We start from the raw sequence: 14,443 nt of genomic DNA, 5'->3' as shown, positions 1-14,443 counted from the left end.
TTTTTTAATTCTGAAAAAACAAATTAAGGTCTATTCTAAATGTAATGGTGAGATAAATCAGAACTAGGCTATTGATAAAAAAATAACATGGTAACCTAATTTTGTGTTGTTTTCTTCTTGCCTCCTATACTAGTGAAATACATCAATAAATGGAGTGTTTTAGATAGAATATTGATAAAGATCTTTATACATTGATATGTAAAAATGATTGGTTTACTAAAGACCAAAAGAATAAGAACTTGAAGCAACAGTTAAGAATGCTATGCAGTTGTCTTTATGTTCCATTTCATAGTCACTTTTCCATCAGATTCCAGTCTTGGAGGCTATCTAATCACAGTAAGAAGTCACTCGCGTATACACCCCTGGTTTATTCTTTTTGCTGCATCCTTTGCCCCAGCTTACTATTCCAACAAGATGCCAGATATCTCTAGAGTCAGGGTAAGCTAGTGGTCCACCAGAACCACTCTAGAATAAGAAGGGTTCGTAGAAGAATCCTGATCAAAAGGGAGAAAATGAACCGAATTTCAAATTCTCATGGACTCCAGACTTTCTGGAGCTATGAAGGTTGGAGGAACCCCTAAAACTATTGCCCTGTGATACTCTTTAAACTTTAAACCAGAAATACCCTCCCCGAAGTCTTCTTAAAACCAAACAACAGTTTAGCTTAACTAGTAAAACCTGTCTGCCTTGAGCATTATGCTGTTTTAAGATTGATATGGGATCAAATTGACAACAGCATGTCGAAAGATTAGATAGAAACATTAGGGGGCAGTGAATTTGTGTTAATGGGGGAGGAACAACTCAGAGAAGGAGGCTGAGAATGGTTGCACAATTCAAATAATGTAATCAATATCACTAAATGGTACATGTAGAAACTGTTGAACTGGTGTATGTTTTGCTGTGTATATTCTCAACAACAACAACAAAATAAATAAAATTACATTAAAAGAAGAAGAAGAGAAAAATGTTTTTTATCATGTCAAAGAATTCCCGTTTGCCTCTCCTCCAGAGTTATCAGTATACCCTGGTCTCCAAAGCCAGTCCAGACTCTTTGGGCTTAGAACTCTGGGAACCTTGTGTTTATTCAGTATATATTGCCTTGAGCTGCCAGATGTTAGATTGGTCAGATCTGAAGTTGATTTTGTAGTGAATCTGGCCTTGAATATGGAGGAGGTTATTAAGCTGTGTGGACATTGCACTGAGCTTACGTCTTCATGAAGAAGCCCGTGAAGAATGGGTGACATGAGCACATGGTAAATCCCCTGCTGCATCTTGGGATAAAGAGGAGGCAGCACTCCATATCTGCAGGTTACCCATTAAACAAAGTCAAATTTCTTTTATCAACTCCTAAGTATTATCCTTTGTGTGGATTCCTAAACCGAAAACTCCATGAGGGCAGGGAATATTTTCACCACTGCATCCCCAGCATCTAGGCTGGTGCCTAGAACATGACAGGCTTAATAAATACTTAAGTTGAATGAAATATGAAGCTACTGTGTGGAAATCATTAACATAGAAAATGTTTTCTGTTGATGGAAATCTCCATTTATTTAGTACTTTTGAGAAAACAATTTAAAAATGTATCTAGACATATGTGACAGGAATCAGCTTCTCCTCACATAAATCCAGCACATAACATTGTTATCAGTCACCATGCCAGAAAGTGCATACGGAGGATTGCAATTTTTATTGTCAATAATCTTCACAAGGGCTTGTTCAAGTGTCATTGGAAGGTGACCTACAAGCAATAAATGATGCTTATTATGAGGATCTTATCCTTGTTTGTTGGCACAAACAATATTTACGGAATAAAGCAGATTCTTTCTATATTTTATTATTGTACTTTAAGTGAAAGTTTACAATTCAAGATAGTGTCTTATACAAAAATTTATACATACATTGTTATGTGACCCTAGTTTCTCTCCTATGCTGTGACAGCACATTCCTCCTTTCCACCCTGGATTTCCCGTGTCCATTCAACCAGCTCCTGACCCTCTCTGCCTTCTCATCTCACCTCTGGACAGGAGCTGCCCACTTAATCTCATATATCTACTTGAGCTAACAATCACACTCTTCATTAGTATCGTCTTATGTCCCATAGTCCAGTCTAATCTTTGTCTGAAGAGTTGGGCTAGGGAATGATTTTAGTATTAGGTTAACAGAGAGTCTGGGGGTCATGTCTTCTGGGGTCCCTCCAGTCTCAGTTAAACCATTGAGTCTGCTCTTTTTACTAGAATTTGAGTTCTGGATCCCGCTTTTCTCCTGCTCCATCAGGGACTGTCTGTTGTGTTCCCTGTCAAGGTGGTCATTGGTGGTAGCCAGGTACCATCTAGTTCTCCTGATCTCAGGCTGATGCAGTCTCTGGTTTATGTGGCCCTTTCTTGGGCTAATACTTTCCTTGTGTCTTTGGTGTTCTTCTTTCTCCTTTACTCCAGGTGGGTTGGGACCAATTGATGCATCTTAGATGGCTGCTCACTAGCTTTTAAGACCCCAGACACCACTCACCAAAGTAGGATGCAGAACATTTTTTTAATAAACTTTTTTATGCCAATTGACCTAGATGTCCCCTGAAACCATGGTCCCCAGACTCCCGCCCCTATAAAGCAGATTCTTTGGTCACCAAGAGCCAGGCCAGACCTAAGCAAGATTAGTGTCTTTTAGAAGTTTATTATGCTGGCTGCCTCCTACATAATTCCAATTTTTCCAACCTCCATTCCCAGAAATATTTTAGAAATTGAAGGCAATGCCATGCTTTTGCTCCTACCACTTAACACTAGTGGTTTTCTTTTCAGTATACTTATTAATTAGTTGCATGAGGGAGTGATCAATCGATTGTTCAAATAATTATTCCCATGAAGCTATTACATTTTTACAGAAAATATTACCATTCATATAAAGCATTCCCCATCCTGTAACTACAACACTGTCATTTTCTTTGAGTTTCATTTTGGCTTCAGGAAGACAAATCCTATGAACGTACTTTCTGAAAACAACTTCTTCCCCAAGCTGCACAAGAGCAATATCATCATGAAGCTCAGGACTGCTATAATTTCATGAAAAATTATGTTTTGGACTTTCCGTGCCGTATGTGGTTTATTGACTATAGTTCCAAAGTTGACAGTCCAGTCTTCTGAATTATTTTTCCTAGAAGACACAATATAATTAGAATACACTCAGTGTTCTTAGTTGGTCGTTTCATAACTTTAAGGCATGAGATTTTCAAACAACATTGTCCTATAAAGCACTTAAACTCTTAATTTAAACAACATCCTTGACATGGGGATATTATAAACTTTGCAGTCATATAGAAATAGTAGTAAGGACTATTAGATCTTTCAGTCTTCTGTAGATCCTCCCAACTAGACTCACTGATTATCTTTGCGTCTTGGCTTCTAATTAGATTTTCTGGCCACTTTCTCCAGTTCCCCACTGAGACTTTTTCTCAATTTAGCATCTGCCATCTTGTTTAACTACTCTCACCTCTCCCTCAAAATGTCAGGTGCTGACTTTTTGTTGTTGTTGTTGTCATTGTTTTAGATCTCAAGACCTTCATTTAACTGTGCCACTCTTTACTCTGTCTCCCATCGTAAAGTCTTCAGTGACTCCCCACCTTCAACATCAGTGCTTCTTAAACTTTATTCCCTTAGAATCAACTCAGGCTCTACCTCCAGAGATTTATTTAAAAGGTCTAGTCTGAGGCTGAAGGATCTACACTGCTAACAACAACCCCCTCAGGTGGTCCATAGTCCATGTTCTTTGAACATCACTGGCTACTATCTTGTCATTTAGAGTTGTCCACAATCTTAATATAGCTAAATTTTCTAACTGTATTTTCTACTGTATTGTTTTACAAATTCTACTCTACTTCAAATTGTTCTTTTTGTTTACCATCCACAGAGTATAACTCGTACTGTTCCATCTCCACACATTTGAATGAATATTATTCTTTCTCTTCCCCTACTCTATCAATCAAATCTTATATCTTCAGGGTCCACGTCAACTATTACCTCTTCACACCTCAACTAAATATGCACTCTTTCTTCCTCAAATTTCCATAGCACTTACTATCTGTGTCATATATATGAGGTTTACTACACTGTGCTGTCTTATCATTTTAATTTATGACATTGAAATTTCTTCAACTAGATTGTAAATGCCTAGAAGGTCAAATAAATAAGTACCTAGTTACTGGAATCAAACATACAACTGAGTTCACATTCAATTTCTGTCACTTAAGATCTGTGTGATCTTGGCCAAGTTACTTCTCTTCTGAGCCCCAGTTTCCTTACCTTAAATAGGGCAAATTATACCTTCCATACAGAATTATTGTTATAATTACATGAAATGATATAAATAAAGCACTTAATATCAGTCCAAGGTAGCTATTCAGAAAATGTAATTGCTTCCATTCATATTCCCTTTTGTTCCCAAATTTAAATGGCTTCACTGACCTTCAATTATGCATAAATTCTGTATGGCCGTGATGAATCTTCACACATTTAGGTTTAGCACCCAAGACTACTCAAAATAGACCTGCACCAAGAATCCTACACGTTAGTCAGTCTTCCAAACTTACTTTGCAAAGCAGTGAGCTGCAGATAATAGCCACTTGCTGCTGATCAGAGAGGCTCCACAGCGTTGCTTACCTTTCCATTGCATGCTGGCCTGCCATGGCCATGCCTCTGCCTGAGCTTTTTTTCCATTCACAATTCGGTTGTCTGCTCTGATACTGTTGGTCAGTTGTCTTCCATAACCTGGGGCAAGGATTTATTTACACCACAGCAGGTATGTTTGATAATGCTTTTTAAGGAATATATCTTAAAACATTACTCCTTGTTGTTAGTTGCCATCAAGTCAGTTCTGACTCATGGCAACCCCATGTGTTACAGAGTAGAACTGCTCCATAGGATTTTCAAAGCTGTAATCTTAACGAAAGCAGATTGCGAGGATTGTCTTCCGAGGTACCAAGGGTTTGGTTCAAATTACCAAGCTTTAGGTTAGCAGTCAAGTGCAAACCATTTGCACCACCTAGGAACCTTATAAAACATTACTTGAAACCCTTAAGTGATTGTCCTGCATCTCCTAAGTGATACTGCTTCCTTTATGGAATGTACTGTTACCGTGGTATTCCATTCCATCTTGGTTTGAGTGACTCCTACTTACACTTCTTTCCAGTCCCAAGTACCTTTCAACTACTACCTTTTATTGTATCTATTTGTGTATAATTCTTATCTCCTCAAGTAGACTGCAAAATTCCTGAAGGTGGAGACTGCTTCATTAATGTTTACATCTTGTACAGTATATGCAGTGCTGTCTGTAAGGCACTAATATGGACAATAGATGTTCGCTGAATAAAGGAATGCATGGATTGTGGCACTTTGTGGCAACATGATACTGTAAAAAGAATTTACTTAAAAAGTGCAGTGCTGTTTTTACCTTGTAAGATATGTGTTTCACATAGCCCAGTTTTTAATTTTCCTCTTATTCTAAGTTGTCCCTTTTTCCTTCAATCTTTTTTATTTTAATTTACCTAGATATCATATTTTCCACTCATGAGTCAATTTTTTGGAATCGGTTCTCATTTCATCCTTTTTTTCACAACTCCTTACAAATGTTAAAATTCACAGGCCCTGGAGAATGTGCCCTTCTTTCTTTCCTTCCTTCCTCCCTTCGTTTATGTCTGTGTTTGTCTTCTTTATGTTTCTGTTGTTGTTATTTAAAACCAGTGCTGTTGTCATATGTTACTTACTCCCCTTTCCATAATGTTTTGAAGGAGTTGGACTTATAGAAGTTAGATGACATGAGAGTTGATATATTCTTTGCATATACTAGAATTTTGAAGTGCATTGAACATCTGTCAAGAAATTAAAAAATTGAACCACCATGTCAAATTCAATCAAATTTATAATGAAATTAATAAAGAAAAGCTCTAGCTTACCTGAGACTCAATATCTTTGCTCAAAGGTGTGCCAGCTTGTGAAGCTGCATTTTCACAGCTGTTATTGTATGTAACTCCAAAAATACGAAAATTACCTTGGTAATAGTAAATGTTTCCTGTGAAATAAAGAAATACCCAAAGAATTTTGAAATAGGAAGTTGCCTCAAGTCCGCTCATAGCTCTGCCTCAAAACTAAAATTCAACCCAACTTTAGAAATAAAGAAGGAGGAACAAAAGGGGGTTTGGGAAATGGAGGGGAATAAATATCCACGTATTCTAGAAATGGCAACTACCAAGCATTCATGCAGCCCTCCTGCTCCTTCTTTTCACGTCACTGTCCTGTGAAGTCCAGGCGTAGCCTCAGAGTCCTTCTCAAAACAGTGATCCAGATAGCCACTAAAAATCCACCTGAGTATGCAATACAGATGAAACCTAATTTTCATATGTAATCTAAACTCTTCTAAATTAGTGTTTAGCCCAATTTACCTTTCTAAGTAGTGCTGATATAGGAAACATTACAAGCATCAACCTTCACTTTCTAGGAGATTTATAGCCTCTTTCACCCTTTCATATACTCCATTGCCTGTAGGCCGGCTTTTCATTCATTAAAGTCATTCCTTAATGACGTCTTACTGCCCTGTGGCTTGTGGTGGCTGGTGGAGTGTATGTGCCACAAAGTCGCACATCCCCATCCACTTCTATTCCCAAATAGAAACCACTTCACGATAATTTAAAATAGGAGCAGCATAGAGGTAGTTCTCTCAGGTCATATATGTACTTTTAAAAACAGGAACTAGTATGAAACGGTGCCCTGTTTTTTGTTAAGTAATTAGTAATTCATATATTTTTAGGGTAATTGGGCTTTTTGATCCACCTTAAAAATGTACACACAGAGTCTAAGGATGCTGATAATACCTTCAAAAGTATACGTCTTCTTTAGCTGAAATAATTAATTGTCTTGGAAATCAGGAATCTAATTTCAGTCTAAAAAGAAAATTAATTTCTGTTATTTTCTCTTAGGGCTTAGCCAGCAATACTTGTTAGATTTTGAAAATAAGAAGTACAATGGGAATGAGTGCATATAGAGTCAAATGCTGGGTTCTGTCTAAGAAGTTGCCTAAGAAGGATAGATATGAAGTTAGAGGGACTAGTGCCAATCCCGCCTCAAATTGGCTGTGACACCTTGGCATATTATGTTAGCCCTCTGGAATTTTGTTCATTAATCACAAAGACTAAACTGTAATAGATAAACTTCAAGATCCTCTTATTCCTACTATTTCATGAATTTAATCTGTGCAGTTTGTCACTGAGCAGAAAGAGCAAATAACTAGAAACTGCTAACTTTGTGTTATATCCAATATGTCGAACCTCAGTATTTACAGGTAGGCTAGTTAATTGGTCAAAAGCCATTGATACTATGCCCAGATTCAGATTTCTGACTCTAGTTATAATATCACTGGAAAAACAGATTGACTTGAGGTGTCATTTTAAAGTCAGTTTTCACTTGATTTGATAAATTGAATAAGACTGTACTATATACGCCGTGGCCAGTGATTTCTCGGTTTTCTAGACATAGCAACAGTCAGTCCTTTACATAGTAACCTGCCCCATCCCAAGGTTTATGATAAAATTTTCTATCTTTAGATAAAAATGTATTTTATCACCTCCCTAAAACACTGTCTTAGACTAGTAGATTGCAACAGTATTTATGCATTAGAATCATCACAGAGTTTCCACAAAGTACACATGGGCAGGCCTACTGAATCACAAAACCTAAGGCTGGGGCCCGGGAAATGAACAGAGGCGAATGTGAGGGGAAGCCAGGGTTTAGAACTCCTTGATAAATTGTCTGAAGGATTTTGGAATTGTTTATAAACATGTGTGTAAGAATTTGGAGATAGTTTTGTTCATTAACTGTTAAGAAACGGCTGAACCAAAGTTGTTTCTAAAATAATGATCCTTGTGGAATATTAATCTCTGAGTTAATCCAGGAGGTGGAAACTCAAAAATAAAGAAATGGCTTGGGAAACAATAGATATATTCAGCCAGTGAGACTAATTTCATACCTCTTGAATGAGGAATTACTATAGCTGTCATTCAGCTCAAGTTGCCCACAATATTAACAACAACAAAAAAATGTATTGGTTCCTAAGCCAGAATCCTAGAGCAAACCCATCTTTTAAACTGACTGCAAATAACCCTTACTTACAACAGAGTTTGAGTATCGGTTTTATTCCACAGGTAGACCAGTTCAATTAATTTAACTTCAGGTCATATAAACAGGCCTAGCCTTGTTCTGAAATGGTAGGTGGTTGACCAGGTAAAGAAATTTGAGGGTAAATATTTGTTCCACACATGTCCTGCTCAAGCCAAGTTTCCTGTAGTTCTCCCATCTGCATCACTCTTTTCTGTTAAGGCATGGTTTCCCCAGAAGAGGAAATCTATTAAAATGCAGTATTGCAAAGATAACTAATTAAACTACTGGTCTCCACTAACATATTGGTAGGGCTTCTGTTTCATAGGAGCTTGATTTGGAAAAGTGAGAGGACTGTTCTTAAGGAAATTATGTGAAGTGTGCCAGTTTTTAATGAGTGGGGGCAAGGGGAGGACAGAAAAATCCAGACTTGGGAGATTTCGTAGATAGATATGGCAAGCAAGAGACCTTGGCCTATCCACTACTCATGTGAAGGACAAGTTCCAAGAGGGTTGGGGAGAAACAAAGGAAAAAAAACTAGGTGAAAAAAAAAAAAGACGTGAAATTGGCACCAAATCAGGCAAAACGTTATCCCAAAAATATCGCTATTGTAAAGGAAGTGGATTTCAGAGGGATAAAATTAAAAAAAAAAAAAAAAAAAAAATCAGAATAAGGTAGAACCCGAAAAAACCTGATGTTGTCGAGTTGATTCCAAATCATGGCAACCATATAGGACACAGTAGAACTGCCCCATAGGGTTTCCAAGGAGCTGCTGGTGGATTCGAACTGCTGACCTTTTGGTTAGCAACTGAATGCTTAACCACTGTGCCACCAGGCCTCCAAAGTAGAACAATACACTTAAAATATTAAGATCTTGATCTGAGTCCAACTATGCCACTTAAAAGCTTGTGATATTAAGCAAATCACTTGACTTTTCTGAGCCTCAGTTTTCTGCATGTGAAAATACAGACAGTGGTAAAAGTTACCCTCCCTAGCCCAAAGGATTATTGTGAGGATCAAATGGAATAATAGATGCCAATTTTCTTTGAAAACATTAGATCATTACACAAATGTTGGGGTTATTTTTTCTAAAGGTTTAAAAAAAAAAAAGACTTGTCAAGCTTTGTGAGTGTACCATTGATAAAAGCATTTAAAAAAGCGTCAAGTTTGTAGGAACATTCAGCCACTCAATCATTCTTTACAATCTACTGTTACAAGAGCCATTTGCTACTTATCCATTGCTATTTACACATCATATCTCAGCAACCAATAGCAGAATTGAACCAAGAAGAATAGGGATCTCCAGGATTTGAGATACATTTACTAACAACTCAACTGCAAATCTACTACATAAACTGCTTTATTGACAATGAATGTTGACATCGAGTATTGAGCACTTAAGTCCCATCCATTCCCCCCACAGCTGGTGATATAGCTGGTGATAATCAAGAAGATCAAGGAAACACCTGGTTTAAAAACCCTCATAAATTTCTGTGTCAAGTAAGTACAAAGTGTTTTACTGAAATAAAATAGTAAGTAGATGAGAAAATTTCCATGAAGAAATTTTATATTGATGTTGATTCTTGTCAATTTTTAAAACTCAACAGTAAATTAGTTGTAAAAGTGAAATGAAAATATGGTTAATACTGACCAACTGCCAGAAAATGAACAAGAAGACCAATAATTAATCCCAAGATTGCCATCACTCCAAGCATAATGAGGGCCAACATCCATACTGGCAAATATCTTCTTCCAGAAGTAATGCTGGGCCTAGGAAGGGAGGAGAAGACTCAAATCAGATGATAGTCTAAATCTAAATGATTCTTCTTCAACTCATACAAGATAACTTAATAATTTATGTATTAGTCTCTTGCATTATTGTAAAGCATTGAAGCCTCAAATACCTTAAAGAGGATAGAATCTAGTGTTCATTCATTTAAAGAGTCATATCTGAGCACCTAGTACATGCCAGATACTGTGTTAGGTGCTGGAGATATAGTAGTGAACAAAATAGACATTGTTCCTGTTCTCATATTGCTGAGGAGAAATTGATTTGCTTTTTTTACTTACCTAAAGCAGGTTACAAAACATTATATTGGTAAGATTGTGTTTTTGTAAGCTATCGACTATGACCATATCACATATGTGGACATATAAAGATTTATAAATACAATTAAATATATAATATAATTTTTATCACTGTGTTGTGAGATTGTCGGTAGATTTTTTTCTTTTTGAAAATTCTTTCTTAACTATATTTTCTAATTTTTCTGCAGGGAATACACATTATTTATATAGTATAAATTAATAGGTGAGTTGCTTAATCATCAAAACCAATCAATTAGATGAAAATGAATCAGAAAATATGGTGACTTGGCATTATGTAGATAGAGTGCTCTAGGATTAGGGTTAGGTTTTATAAAAAAAAAAAAACCCGTTGCTGTCTAGTCAATTTCCACTCATAGTGACCCTATAGGACAGTGTAAAACTGCCACATAAGGTTTCCAAAGAGCAGCTGGTGGATTCAAACTGTTGACCTTTGGGTTAGCAGCCGAACAATTATAACCATTGTGCCACCAGGGCTAGCAAGGTTGAAAAACTAGTTATTCTCCATATCTTGAAAGACATGGTGTCATGAAATCTCCTTTTTGGAGGATGGATTGTCACACAAAAGTTTGTGATTTCAAATATAAAGATCACCTTTGAGCCATTAACCATTTCCTTTGTCACTTTATTTTCTAAACAAACCTCGAAGAATAGAAGAGTTTGTAGTTAGCGGGTATGTCTTAGTTATCTAGTGCCGCTATAACAGAAATACGACAGGTGGATGGCTTTAACGAAGGGAAATTTATTCTCTCACAGTATGGTAGGCTAGAAGTCCAAATTCAGGGTGTCAGCTCCAGGGGAAGGCTGTCTCCCTCTTCTGCCTCGGAGGAAGATTCTTATCATCAACCTTCCCCTGGTCTACGAGCTTCTCAGCACATGAACTCCAGGTCCAAAGGACACATTCCCCTCCTGGTTCTTTATTCTTGGTGGTATGAGGTCCCCTCTGTCTCACTGCTTGAGTCTCTCTTATATATCTCAAAAGAGTGACTCAAGATACAATTTAATCTTATAGATTGAGTTCTGCCTCATTAACATCATAGAAGTAGGATTTATAAACACATAAGAAAATCACATCACATGACAAAATGATGGACAGTCATACAATACTGGGAATCATGGCCTAGCCAAATTGACACACATTTTACGGGGACACAATTTAATCCATAATAGGATATATTGGCATATTAACTATTCTCCATGTACATGAGTGTCTTTTTGTTCTCATCTCTTCCAGGACCAATCAACTTTTAGGCAGATAAATTCTGGGGTTTTTTTGTGTTCGTGTTCGTTTGTTTTTTAAACATTACCTTACGCCACAAGTGTGCAACTCCACCCAGTCTTGTTTCCTCTCTACTTTGATCTCTATTGTTAATCTTACCTCTTCCTTATACCTCTTTGTCTCTTTTGATGACTTGTTAATTAGTGTTTCCCAGAACCAACCGTATTTGTCAAAGCTCTTCAGAGAAACTTCCTATTTCAGACACATTCCATGTATGCTTTTATACTGGAATTCTGTTGTTTAATCTCATAGTCAGAGCAAAAATTCTATTCAGGCACAGTATTTCTTACACTAGATGTATCATACTATAAAGAAAGTATATAATTCAATTAATGTCAATACTTACAACGCTATTAAATTTCTGGTAAGGTGTCTCTTCTAGTGACTAGCAGAATGGCACTATGAGAGTGAGATCTTAGGTCTCAAATTTGTTTTGGATTATCCAGTTGTAACTTGGTCTGGTATTTTATTGTTTCTGAGACATACATACAAATATGAGGGACTCACACATCATAGAGCCTAAATAGTGATTCTAAAGTGATTGAGATGGTGTCTATACAAATAATTACTACCTTACAGCTTATAAGAAGTTTTTCCCCTGAAAGTCTCCTTTGGATCATCTGGAAAGTTCTAAAGAATATATATTGTTGGCTATGGGTCTGCTGTGACTTTTTTTTTCTTCTTGATAGCTTTCTTCTTGTCAAAAACAATTAAGGCAGTTATTCTATATCTACATGATCACAGTATTTGGTAAATAAAGATTTAATAATGAAATAATTTCCTCTAGTAAATCTAGGGATTGATTATTCTTTTTGAATAATAGCCTTATTATTAGGTTATTATTATTTTTGAAAAATAGCTGAATGTGCTAAAATGATGTTCTAAATTACTAAAAACAGGTCCATCAATGAAACAATTTACTATTTCATTTACCAAATTAATTTTTAAAAGGTAAGAATTTGCATTCCATGATCAATTACTCATTTAACAAAGAAAATAGCTTAAAAGATTAATCTGCAGTTAATTTAACCAACTCCATAAACTTAACTAGACCATAGTTACCTCACTTTTGGATTCAATCTACATCAGGTAAGGATCATTGCTATTCTGGCATAGTCAACCATTTGGCTTAATGAAATCACAATAATTATGTGAATAAAAATGATGTTAACTATATTATTAACATTTTAAAAACATCAGTCTTAGTATAATTCTATCCTCGGAGTCAATTCCAAGTATCATCTCATAGATTAGATTCCTTATAACCACATTCTGGTGTTGCTTTAGCAGTTAAACTGCAAAGCATAACAAAATATAGTTTTTACTTACTAGAACTCCATTTACAGACCATTTGAATTAAATGCACCTTATATTAAATTTTACTATATAGAGAGGAATATTAAAGCAAGATTCCAGTGCAGAGGTCCCCAAATTTTATAAATTATATATAAATATATATAATAAATATATATATTTTATATTTATATATTATATAAAGCCCTCCTTAAAGGACTTTAAATTATAAGCGAGAGAGTTCTAGATAAGGAGCAGAGAAGTTTAATGATCTAATGGGTTGAATAGACTGTCACCTCTACTTTCTTATGGAACCTTGGTAAACCAAAATTTGGGGAGTGTGGAAAAGAAGAGAGCCTACAGAAGGGAATCCACTTGAAAATCTGTGACATTTTGAGGACCACCTGCAGTTTATCAGCTGTTAATTCAGGTTCTGTGTTTTAAAGTACATTGTTCTACGTATATAAAATTTTATAATGGTGTTCGGACTTTTAAATCATTTCTAAGTAAGCTTTTTCATATTAGAAAATATAATTTTTGTTCCGTTACTAGAGAGTAAAAAATGGCAGTGTTCTTATTAACAACAACAAAGAAAAACAACCCACTGGCATCAAGTCGATTCTGACTCCTAGCAACCCTATATTATAGGACAGAGTAAAACTGCCCCATAGGGTTTCCAAGGAGCTGCTGGTTATTTGAACTGCCAACCTTTTGGTTAGCAGCCTAGCACTGTGCCACCAGAGTGGTTATGAAAGAAGTGCTATGCCTCATTTCCTCAACATTCCAGGTCAATTACCTAATTACATACATATTCTTTCCTAGTAAGAAAAAATTTGCTGAATTCTCATTTTTAAAAACATCTTTCTGAAATTTCCCAAAGACTTTGAAAGGTTTTGCAGACCTCAAAAAAACAGCATGTTTCTTGAAAGTATCCAGAAAAAAAGATCTAAATTAGAGAAAGCTACCAATTAACAAAAAACTGGAAAATACTCTAGCAACTTGTTAGGTTTTGTTGACTTAATCGCATGAATAAAATAACCACTTATCTGTACATAATGTGCTTATTGTAGCAGCAACAGGGATAACAGTGATGATAATGATGATAAAAGAACTTTCTGGTGTAGCTTTTGAGCTGACCAGTGTTTCACAGGTTTATGTGTTATATCCAATGTTGGTTGGTTTGTTTTTATGGGCTAGGTGAGATGTAGAGAACAAGTAAGATGAAACTTGTCTAACTAGTGTTAATGACTGTCTTGTTTCTTTGGTTTCAAGATAGGAGTCATGCAGGGAATGACAAATTTCTTTGTCTTGGCTATTTAGTAAAATATAATAGCCCATCTAAGGGTTGGTCATCTAAGAGGCACGCCCAAGAAGCAGCTTTGTGGTAAATCAGGATAATCCGAACTCCGTGTTTTACCAATTCCATTGTACTAATTTGTTCCTTTCAGGTGAAACTAGTTGTGATGGTTAAGATTGTGTGTCAACTTGACTGGGCCATGATTCTCCGTGTTTTAATGTAATCACTCCCATGATTGAATATACTGTGAGTAGCCAATCAGATGAAAGGGAGTCTCCTTGGGGGTGTGGCCCGCATCTGTATCTAAGCAGACGTTCTGGCTTTTTGCTCTCTCTG

At 36.2% G+C, this 14,443-nt stretch overlaps 1 protein-coding gene across 1 annotated transcript in view; it reads right to left on the bottom strand.

The window, feature by feature from the left end:
• Nucleotides 1–1,073: 1,073 nt before the first annotated feature.
• LOC101352811 (transmembrane protease serine 11B) overlaps nucleotides 1,074–14,443 on the bottom strand; it is a 35,119-nt gene continuing 21,749 nt past the window's right edge. Inside the window, 8 exon segments of the mRNA XM_023737816.1 lie at nucleotides 1,074–1,642; nucleotides 1,644–1,738; nucleotides 2,886–3,053; nucleotides 3,056–3,144; nucleotides 4,577–4,758; nucleotides 5,792–5,854; nucleotides 5,939–6,054; nucleotides 9,784–9,921. Coding sequence (XP_023593584.1) covers nucleotides 1,616–1,642; nucleotides 1,644–1,738; nucleotides 2,886–3,053; nucleotides 3,056–3,144; nucleotides 4,577–4,758; nucleotides 5,792–5,854; nucleotides 5,939–6,054; nucleotides 9,784–9,921 — 878 coding nt within the window. The 3' untranslated portion in view covers nucleotides 1,074–1,615.

This window comes from Trichechus manatus, unplaced genomic scaffold, assembly GCF_000243295.1.
Source record: "Trichechus manatus latirostris isolate Lorelei unplaced genomic scaffold, TriManLat1.0 scaffold00108, whole genome shotgun sequence".
Taxonomy (NCBI): domain Eukaryota; kingdom Metazoa; phylum Chordata; class Mammalia; order Sirenia; family Trichechidae; genus Trichechus; species Trichechus manatus.
Note: the sequence above shows the minus strand (reverse complement) of the source record. Positions and strands in the feature narration are given on the sequence as shown.